This window comes from Salarias fasciatus, chromosome 9, assembly GCF_902148845.1.
Source record: "Salarias fasciatus chromosome 9, fSalaFa1.1, whole genome shotgun sequence".
In the NCBI taxonomy this organism is placed as follows: Eukaryota; Metazoa; Chordata; class Actinopteri; order Blenniiformes; family Blenniidae; genus Salarias; species Salarias fasciatus.
In genome coordinates this window covers 2,994,853-3,006,216 of record NC_043753.1, presented here as the reverse complement: position 1 = coordinate 3,006,216, position 11,364 = coordinate 2,994,853, and the positions used below count along the sequence as shown (strand labels likewise).

Here is an 11,364-nt window from a genome sequence, read left to right as displayed (position 1 = left end):
ATTTAATTGTGTGTGTATATTTATTTTACTTCTTTTTCTTATTCAATTGTTTAATGGTCTTCATGCACTGCGTTTTATGAGTAGTTGTTTTATCCTTTCTGCTCACTGTTTTATGTACTATGCTTATGTTCTTATTTATAATTGTTGTATGTAGTTATGGACCCCAGGAAGATTAGTTGTCACCCTTGGTGACAGCTAATGGGGATCCAATCTTTAATAAATAAATAAATAAAAAGTTTTAATGTTATTACTTTGAATTTTCCATAAATGTTCTCTGTTGTAAAATGCTATACTCTGAAAATAAAAACAAGAAAAAACCTTGTAAAGTTTAATTTTTTATTTCTAAAAAATAAATGGTTACGCTCATTCGGTGACGTCATGACTGTGCCCTGTGCAGGTCAGAGGGCTGTAACGGCTGGACTATCGGAGGAAATCTCCCCGGTAGATCTCACTAGTCGTCTCTTGTGGCGGACGTTGGGTCTGACAGCAGACAGCAGACATGTCTTACTGCAGGCACAAAGGTAAAATCTTCTTTTATATTTGATTTGTGCCTGTGGCTGAGCAAAGTCACCACACAGCTATCATGCTAAGCTAACAGACAGCGTTTCGTTTCGTCCGTGTTATCCGGTGAGTGTTCCTGTGAAGTTTGAGAGGGCTGTGACCGTCTTAATGCTACTTTTAAAGTTTCAGAGCTGCACGGTGTCCCGCACTCACAGCTGCTATTTTAATAAAACTAAAGAAAAAGGGGTTCTTCAAATCACATAACGCATTTGTTATGGGTGGAACCTATTCAATTTGTCTTTTGACGTCACTGAAGGAAAAGATTGCATCATATTTGTGACCAAAGAAGACCAGGAGGCACCCAGCAATGCCGAGCTAGTAGCAGATGACCCCGATGATCCTTACGAAGAGCAGGGTGAGTGCCTCCGCCTCTGAACTGTCCTTTAAACAGTCCCCCAAGGTCTAATTCCACTTATTTTCTGTGGTCATAGTCATTTAAAAGCTTCAGAAGATTTAGGTAGTTTTTTTTTTCTTTTTAATTAAGCTCAGCAGTGCCCTTGTTATCTATTAAATGTTTCTCAAAGTCAGTACTTCATCAGCATTTTATCAATAAGTCAAGAGTGGATATTTTATTAGTCTGTTGTTTACTGATAATTGTGTGGTTGCTGCAGGTCTGATCCTGCCCAGTGGAGACATAAACTGGAACTGCCCATGTCTGGGAGGCATGGCCAGTGGACCATGTGGCTCTCAGTTCAAGGAGGCCTTTTCCTGTTTCCACTACAGTGAAGAAGAGGTGAAGGGCTCCAATTGCCTTGAAAACGTCCGTAACCTGCAGGAATGCATCCAGAAGAACCCCGAGCTCTACCCCCAGGAGGAAGACGAAGACGTCGCCACTCAGCAGGAGTCCGACTCTGCTCTGACCTCCGCCGCCCCACCTGACACTTCTGCCTTATCGCCCGAGAGTGAACCATCTCCGGCTCCTTCTGCGGTCACGCCTGACAGCCCCTCAGCCACAGACGGCCAGACTGCCAGCTGAAGTCACTGATGTTTAATTTGGGCTTTTCTGCGGTGCTTGAAGTGACGCTTGCCCCCCACCCCACCCTGTCATCAGTACTCAACACTTCCCGTAATTCACCAGTTAACGCCAAGTGTGAACAGGGCCTCTGTCTCGTGAACACCTAATCAGATCTGTTTCAGATCTCGAGTCTTGTTAAAATTTGGATCCTATTAGAAAAAGTAGTCTCTGCCTGTCGATAGTTCTATTGATGCCTTTTATCAGTGGCAGAAGACAGTGGATCAGGTTATAGGAGTGGATTATTCATTTATCGCAACTTCTGTCTACAAGATTGAGGGAAACATTGGTTGGTTTTGTCACCTGTGTGTGTTTGTTGTTGTTTATTCACAGTGACGGTAGTCTAGAGGTGCACCAGGTGTGTTAAATGGCAGCCACAGGTTCCAGAGGGGCGCCGATTAATTCGGGTGTTGGAGATGATACAGTTTTTATGCTCATGCAACTGTTGTCTTTGTTTGTTATATTTGGAATCTTTAGTTTGAGCTATAATATCATCTGATAATTTCAAATAAATGGGAACCTCCCCCAACATGGACAATGACTTTGGATGAGTTTTCTTTGAAGTGCGTTCTAAGCGGATCTCTCCCTGCTCCCAGCTGAGTGCCTCATGGTTCAGTCACTACATCCATGGTAATGGGGCCAGTCACAATACGCCATCCAGTTTCAAGGAAATGTCACTGATTCCAACTCTGCTGAAGCTGTGCCTCAACAATTCTTTTCTTTGTCACAAAGAAATGTGAATTTTCAAAAAATGGACAACAGTTGATATGAATCGTGTCGGTTTTGTTCTTCAGGGTTTCTGTATTTTTAGTGAACATGACTAAATTGTAATTTAACTTTAGACTCTTCACAGGAAAAAACAAAAATATTGCCACACATTAAGATCATTTAATGCCTGCTGGTGAAAATGTTTGCACTGTGTTAAATGTACAATGTGCTGTAAACAAGGAAATCAGTTCTAATGTGACAGTCAGAGAGACATAAAATTTGCAAAATCATTCAATTTCCAGTCGGTGTCAGCATGAACCTGAATATTGTTTTGTAGCCTCCTTCAAGCTTCCAGAATGGAGAAGTGTTTGAGCTTTAAAGTTTAAGACCTAAAGAAACCAGACCAGAAAGCCACTGAGGTATCTGAGAGAGTCGAGCCTCATGAAAATAATTGAAGCAGAGGTCGTGAACTTTGGGTCCCACTCCAGTGCTGTTCTGTCAAAACTGGCTGTGAGCTGGCTCCGTCTCCCATCCCCCATCAGGAAGGAGAAAGACCAGGTGAATTCAGTCACCTGACTGATGCTCCTGGCCAGCTGGGTGGGGAGGAGACCTGTCTTGCAGCCTTCCTGCATGGAGCAGGAGGAGGACACAGAACAGAATCTGGTAATGATCAGAAAAGTGTTCTCTGGATTTAACCTGTGCAAAAGAAGTCTTCGACACGGCTGGACAGCTGGTAAGAGCTGCGGAATGGTGTCTGTTTAAATATCTCCACTGCCTTCAGGGAGAAATGTTTGCATTCAGGAACACCGGGGACTTTCCAGCTGCGAGTGAGAACTTTAAGTGTAATACTTTCGTTTCATTAAAGTGATAATAAGTTTGCCATTTACTAGATTTAAGCAAGAATTTATTTTTATTCAAGATGATGACAAAGTTTAAGTTCAAGTTACTTGATGCTTTATGGTCAAAACATTAGTTGTTATTTAAAATCAACTTTTGTAAAAAAATCTAAATACCGTATTGGCCCGAATATAAGACGATGTTTTTTTTCCAGAAATTGCATCCTCAAAAGTGGGGTCGTGTTATATTCGTGGACTTACGGTAAATGGTCAATACCCATCCGCGCCGCTACATGGAGCCAAAGTATCACTGACCAGAGAGCGAGTGAAGTGATGAAATGAGATCAAATGGTCTGATGAAAAATGGCGGATCATCTGGAACAAAGAGGCTGAACGCTGGACAGCTGAGCAAACAACAGAGGAGAAGTTATGATACCAACTTTAAACTGATGGTGATCAACGCAGCAGAGTCATCAAACAACTGCCAAGGCGCCAGGAGATCTGGTGGAGCAGAGCCTCGTTCTTATTGGAGAGCACAGAAAAAACACCTACAGATGCTAACGCTATGAGAAAAGCTTTCCGTGGTCCCAAGAGCGACGCTTCAGAGAGACTGATAGAAGGGTGAGTGAATACGTCTCTGGAAAACGGAAAGACGGAATGTCCACCACCAGAGCCTGATTCAGCTGAAGGCACTGGAAAGTTATTTACATCATTTATGCAGTTTTGACCCCTTGAGGTTCTTATTTGTTGCTTATTGTTTCTTATTTTGATAGAGAGAATATATTTTTTATTGAATACTGTAGTAATATTTTTTCATTTCATATCTCGTGAAATGTTATCTCAGTTGTGAGTTTTTGAGTTTATAATAATTGTATAATACAAAGTTGTTTTATGAGTGACCTTATTGTCTTCAGCATTTTTTTTTCACAAAATGATCTTTGAAAAATAGGGGTCGTGTTATAATCGGAGTCGTCTTATATTCGGGCAAATACGGTACTACTCCTAGGAGTATTGCAGGACTTGAGTGGATGTGACTCAGTGAGCAGCAGCAGAGACAGAGCTGCATTATATTGTTGAGCAGCTGTTTCATGTGAGAGTTTAGGATGGTGATGCTCTTGGAAAGAAACAGTTTTGCAGGTTGTTTGTCCTCACTTTAATACATCTGTGAAGCCTCTCAGAGGGCAACAGATCAACAAGCTGAGAACTGGATGTGATCTGTCCTCGATGAGGTTCTGAGTTCTGCTGAGGTACCAGGTGGAGTAGATATGAGGGAGGGGAGAGGACAGCCAGCCGTCCTCTCTGCTGATATGTGCCACAAAGCTTTTAGAACATACAGTCATATTAACCTGGATTAAACGTGTTTTTGTTTAAAAATCAAAAAAATCAGAGACCCCATGAGGCCGAAGACCAAAACCAACCATGAACCCAACCTGGATGAGCAGCTCCTCAAACCCTGACTGGGTCGAACTGTCTCTTTAAACCAAGTTGAAACTAAATAAGGCCGGTTATTTGCAGTGCCGTCAGCAAAGCAAATATAAAACATGCTTTGTCTTATTTCACTCTCCATATGTATTCATTCATAGTTTTGATTCCTTCACTGAAAATCAATCATGCAAATAGTCATGAAAATAAAGAAGAGGAAAAAAAAAAACATTGAAGGAGAAAGTGTGTCCAAACTTTGGACTGGTCATGTTCCTCAGTATCAAACAACCACTGCAGCTTCCTGTCTCTGCTGTCTCTATTGGAAACATCCTGATTGGTTCTATATCAAAGAGTCAGACTCTGCTCTTGGCAGTTTCTTCATACTTGCTCCAGACGAACCCAGTAACTCCTGTTAGATGTTAAACTCCTTTTGCAGGCAACTGGCACTCTACAGGAGTGAGAATTTATTGAATTTTCAAGTGATTTAAAACATGCAAACGATGAATAAACACTTGCAAATTGGTTGGGGCAGAGTTTGGGATGGAGTCTTTCAATGTAGAAAGACTCCATCTACATAAATCCACAGGTAAGGAGGACTGATGTTCATCTTAGATTCTATTTCGTAAGTGTTTAGCCCACCTACGGGCTTCGCTATTGGTACTCCTCTTGGGCGCCAGCCAATCCACTGAGACAACAGAAAACTCGACGCACCAATCCACGACGCTTGATGGCGCAGCACCACGCCCCGAGCCGAGGACATATCCCGAGACAGCGCAATCCCTTCTTCCTCAGCCTTTGAGACACAAAGAAGCCATTATTTCTTCTTCGGATCAAGATTCTTCGCGTCAAGATTCTGCATGGATTTGCCGGCCCGTGACAAATCGCCAACGGGCGCCGGGCCTTTCACCTGCCGCTCCTGCGGCGCTCCGCTCATCGAGCAGGATCACCACGAGCGCTGCTTCGTCTGCCTCAGCTGGCAGCATCACTGCCAGCGGCCTTCCTGCCTCGCTCTGCAGCTCGAGGAAACCCAGCGGCGAGCAGCCTTTATGGGCGCCGTCTCACCAGCTCCCCCGCATGAAGCAGCAGCAGCAGCAGCAGCAGCGGCGTCTCTGCGTCGGAGAAGCCCACGAAGCGCAACGGCGCTTTCACCACCTACTCCAGAGCCAGCCGCCAGAGTGCCCCCCGCGGGCCTGTGGAGCACCTCGTGGGGCCCTTCACCTCCGCCGTTCAACGCACCGGCCTCGTGCTTCCGCCGTAACCTCTGGAGCCAGCGCAGCGCGACTTAGCACTCGGGCTAGCAACCCAGTCACGGACTCGGTCACGGACTGCGGTGCTGTGTCCCGCCGTGCCATCATTCCAGGGCAACGTGCGGCGTGACTGGGGTGCCCCGCTCACCGCCAAGGGGGCGGTGAAGGGCTACCGTTAGCACTGCTGTTGTGATTTATGTAACAGTAAAGGCTGTCAGGCCCGTTACATCAGCAATCCTCCCCTCTTCCCGTGCTCACGACTGAAGCATGCCAAGCTCGGCGGGGCTCTTACCCTTCTCTGGCTATGTGATAAAGCAGAGAATAGCGAGTGGAGCGCGCACGGTGCCGCCCGGACGCACGTCGCCTTCACCGGCTCTCCCTCCACGCTCTCACCGCGCTGTGGCCTTTGAAGCGCGACGCGCAAATGGAGCGCCGTCGAGCTCCTGCTGGTACCTCGCAAACGCTCCAAACTGCTTTTTGTCACAACCAGGCAGTGACAGAAAACCTTCATGAATGAAGGGGAGGTACGAGTCGAGCGCTTCAGATCCCTCATTTTTAGCTTTTTGTTTAACAGCATTACGCACCGGCGCGGCCAAATTGGCCCCTTTGGGGTTTGTGTGAAAAGTTCTGGATTTGTTTTTAACAAAGGACAGTCTGACTTAAAATGTCCATGCCTCTGACAGTAGTGACAAACGTGATTCCCTTCATGCATTGGAGGCCCTTTGAACTCAAGTGTTTAGCCCCACTCGGCCGCACGTTCTCAACTCGAGGTTCAGGCATGCTTAAGCCAAAACTACGACTCGGCCCAACATTGTGCAAAAACTCTTTATGAGTGAGCATATATTCATCCGCCAATGTAGCAGCATCCGATACACTCAAAGCCTTTTGCTCATTGATATATGTAGCAATTTTGTCCAGTAGACAGTTCTTGAACTCTTCCATCAAAATCAGCTCCTGAAGCTGTTCGTAGTTTTTTACATTTTGTGAGGCACACCATCTGTGAAACAGTGCGACTTTCTCACGGCCAAATTCAACGTAACTGTTTGTCTCTTTTTAAAGTTATGAAATTTTTGGCGATACGCCTCCGGCACCAATTCATATGCCCTTTCTACAGCACTCTTAACTTTGTCATATTTTAAGCTTTCTTCTGGAGACAACGCTGCCTAAGCCTCCTGAGCCTTGCCTGTGAAGACACACTGCAAAAGTAAGGTCCACACATTCTCACGCCATGCTAAAGTTTTAGCCACCCACTCAAATAAAACAAAGAATTTATCAACATCCTTCTCAGTGAAAGGTGGAATGAAACAAATGCATTTATTCACATCAAACTCTGCTTCAGCCACCCGGTTTGAGTGAATTGAAACTCTCTCTGAGCTGCGTCTGTCCTCCGCTTCAATTTCTAATTTACAAAGCTCAAATTGCTGCTGAATTTCTTTCTAAGCTCCAAGTGACGCATTTCCAGTTGCAACTCCAATTTACACAACTCTGAATCAGAAGCCCCAGCCTTAATCGGAGAAGTATCTTCAACAAACGGAGGAAGAATATTTTCTCTTGCCAAAGCCAAATGAATTTGCTTCCTAATCTCAGCTTTCCGATCCTGCCTTTTAACCGGAATTTCAAATTTAGTTACGACTTCAACCAAATCATTTTTGTTTAGCTCTCCAAGTTTTCCCACTGATGGGTCAGCCACAAATTCCTCCACCAACTCCATTGAGCCACACACAAAAAAACACACGCGCACCACTACACGTCACGTTTTACAAGAAATCTACAAAAAAATGCACTAAAGGCAACAACAAGGAAGTACATTGTGGAGTAAAGTGCTATCGAAATACAGGTGCACAGCACATGGGTCAAACAACCGTGCCTCCGCTAGTCTTGTGACAGCCGACCCGAATCTCACCTAAATTAGGACCCCCTGACTCTTCCCGTGGATCGGGCAGTGGGATGGATTAAGCACAGAACTCAGTGAGACCAAGATCTCCTGAAAGTGCCCCCGAGATCGTCGTTAAAATGACTGAACACTAGCCGCCAGCTACCACGACACTAAACCACCCCACAGGAGTCCGGATGAAGCACCGGTCCTCTAAGCCTACCAGGAGACAAGGTCGTAAAGCAAAACCCATAAACTTCATGCACACTACAAAAAAAAACAAAAAAAAAAAAAACACTTCGCTCACCTGTACTCCTTGCAGAAATGTGCCAAAAACCGCCTAATTTAACGAAAAAGAGCAAGAAACGCCGTGTCCTCCTCCCCACTGAACTGCACCAGCACCGCAGGCTGCTGACGTCAGTCCATTCATAAAAAGTCGGTCAATTAAAAAAAAACTACTGATAACTACATCTGGTAGAAACGATCACAGGCCAAATTGAAAACATAATTGTTAGGACGAGCCCCCACTTTGTTACGGCCCGGCTCAAGCCCGGAACAAAACAAGGAGGGGACAGGACAGCGGCAGAGGTTGTAAATGCTTTATTTCACCATTAATTAGGGTTTCCTCTCCTTTATTAAATTAATCTTAAAGCAGCAAATACAAAAGTCATCAGTATGTCGTCAGTATAGATGAGAGCATAACGCAGTAAGCTGTAGTGCATGTTGTTTGTAATCAATAAATGGAATTGCCGGCAGGTGAGTGTGTGTGGTGTTGTCAGGGTGGAATGTGCGTGCAGGAGATCAGTCGGTTAACCTGAAAAGCAGGCGGCGTGGCAAACTCGGTGCATGGCGCTGTTGGAGGACGGCAGCCCAGGTGTGTCGACTTCGCCCGAGAGCGGCAGAGAGTGAGCGCAAAGAGGAAGGCGGAAGCCCGGCTTTTAACTGGGGTGGCAGGAAGTGGCGCAGCCCCAGGACGCACTTAGCCCCTCCCACAGGAGAACTCCACACAAGCACCAAACTAATGCCTGCCACAGACCACCAGCAGAGGGGGCTGTCACACAGGAGTGCCAGCTTTGAAGTTAAATGCTAAAAATTGTTAGCTTTTTAATGACTGCCTGGGTCAGGGATGGTTGTAAGAATTTTTAAGAAGAAAATGGCATTATCCTTGTCACATTTCCACCATACTGTAGTCACAAATTGCAACCCCAAGATCGTAGCGTGTATGGTCTGTTTAAAAAAATGTATCAACACAGCCAGCGGCACATGGATGAGGATGAATCCTGCTAAAACCATGAGCATCTACAACATCCTGAATCTGGTTAACACTGCGATCCCACTTGCTGCAACACCAAACAACACACAAGCTAGATTTCAAAGTACACGAATATGGCCTTTTGATCTCAGATGATTGACTCCTCAGATGATAAAAACGTCTGCATTGTCAGCTTGGAACACTGTGCAGGGTTTCCCCCAGTGCTTTATAGGCCTGGCGGGCCGCCAGGCTTTTCTTGCCCCCCGCCAGGCTAAGCGTCGCTTGTTTATTTATTATAAATATTTTCAGTCCGCCCGCCCGTGCTGCAGTGCCCGGACAACGGAGAGTGACCAAAAAAAAAAAAAGCTGCGCTCCGTGACCCAGCAGTGCAGAGACTCCACGCATGCGCTCTCTCCACTTCCACTCCGACGGTTGATCGCCCGGTTCCGACCCACGTCCGCGCGCTCCTCACGCCCCACTGTCAGTTCCAGACACTCCATCTCTGGTCCCTCAGCCCCCGGGGACCCCTCCACATCCTCCTGCGGTCATAACTCTATAACACCAGCAACAGTGAGCCTGCCTGCAGTGACGCCACTACAAGATCAAGGTAAATTTGACACAGGAAACTTTAAACAATAATCCCTTTAAAATTTGAAATAGTGATTAAAATTGTGCTGAAAATGACAACCACGAACAACATTTTTACTTTCTTCTTGTGATGACCATTTCTTAGGAATACAGCTCAGAACAAAAGCCTGTGGCCTCCTGAACAAAAGAAACAGAGCTTCCTCTCCCCCCTCACGTAAGTACTATTATTAAACTCGGTAAAATTATATTTATATTGCTACAGTTTTACACGTTAAAACTGTCTTATAATGGGACTGTTTACAATGTTTCTATATTTATTACAGGTCTTCAATTAAGCTCCAGCCCCTTCTCTCCATCCACTGGATCCACGACACCGACAGCCGGTAAAAACAAACTGAACATTATAACATTGGTTATCATGAGCTGATATTGTTTCTTGTATTTACAAAATATACATATTTGTCCTTTACAGGTCACACCGCTGAAAAACAAGCCATGGAGCCAAAGGTGTGGCGGTGTGGCTGGTGTAGACAACCAGATCCACCAAATGATGGAGAAGACGTGTCCTGGGTCCAGTGTGACAACTGCTCTCAGTGGTTTCACACATTTTGTGTTTCCTGCAGGGCCTGGAGCAGTATTTTTGTTATTGGTGTATAGATATATAGGTTTTTAGTTTTTAATTATTTGTAAATATTTTTTATTAAATCATATTTGTACATAATACTTAAATTATTTCTTAATTTATCAATTTTAGTTTGTCATCATACTTTTTAAAAATCATTTTATTAATACTCTTGTTTAAAAATATTGTTTTAATTAAAAATTTGTTTTGCATGTCCAAGTTGTCTCATTTCTATGTACATCTTTAGCTGCCCTCATTAATCAGGAACATAATTAAGTCACTCATAGTTAATTGCTGACCTAATTCAATCAATCAAACTGTATTTATATTGAGCTTTGCAGACAGTCTACAGGACAAAGTGCAAATGGGCTAGACCTGGTTGCAAGAGGCTCTGAGGTTCTGATTTGGCCCCGGACCAGCTCTGGTTCAGCTCCAGAACTAAAATTAAAATCGGAACTTATTTGTCGTGACACCGGCTCTGACTTGGCCCTGGACCGGATCTGGCGCGCAATGTTGGGGCTGTGTTTCAACCAAGTCAACCGGATGTGCCAGTGCTATGAAATATAACAACAGACTAATGCAAACATCCCAGGATATAAACAGAAGATGTGAAAAGGTGAGCTTCTGTTTTCGAACGCAGCCTGTCCGACTCTGGCCAAGCCACACCTGAGCGAAACTGGCAAAGTTTGTGAGCTTTTATCTCGGCTACAAAAAATATTTTGCAAAACAACCGGACATCAGGCACATTTTTGGAAAGACAACAATGCATACTTTCATTTTGTCATAAAGGGCGACAGCTAAATAATAGAGCAAAGCTTTGTTTTCAAGTTGAAAAGAAAAAATAGAAAACAGCAGAAACCCTGGCCGACTCAGGCCACTCGTACGCTAGTTACTCCGTAACACCAGAAACTGACACATTTCAGCGTCCAGCCTCGAGCGAAGAGGAAGACAGGTGTGTAACAGTATTTAAATACAGTATTTGAATATCTCAGGACGACGGGATTAGTGAACAGAATCTAGTTTTTTTTTTTTTTTATGTAGCTTGCATGCTACAGTTTTTCACTGGTACATTTCTGAGCCATAACTGAGTTCATTCACTCATACATCAGGAGGGTGGCGGTAATGCGCTGTTATAGCCCCGTCTGCCGTATAACAGCTAACAAAGAAGAAGAAGAAGAAATCTCCCCGGTAGATCTCACGCACTGGTCGTTTCTTGTGGCGGACGTTGGGTCTGACAGCAGAC

At 44.7% G+C, this 11,364-nt stretch overlaps 1 protein-coding gene across 1 annotated transcript; it reads left to right on the top strand.

Annotated features, from left to right (window-relative positions):
- Positions 1-499: 499 nt before the first annotated feature.
- LOC115394590 (mitochondrial intermembrane space import and assembly protein 40-B-like) lies at positions 500-1,537 on the top strand. The gene is made up of 3 exons (XM_030099938.1): positions 500-521; positions 818-916; positions 1,173-1,537. Exons 1-3 carry the CDS (start codon positions 500-502, stop codon positions 1,535-1,537), a joined length of 486 nt encoding a protein of 161 aa, XP_029955798.1.
- Positions 1,538-11,364: the final 9,827 nt, after the last annotated feature.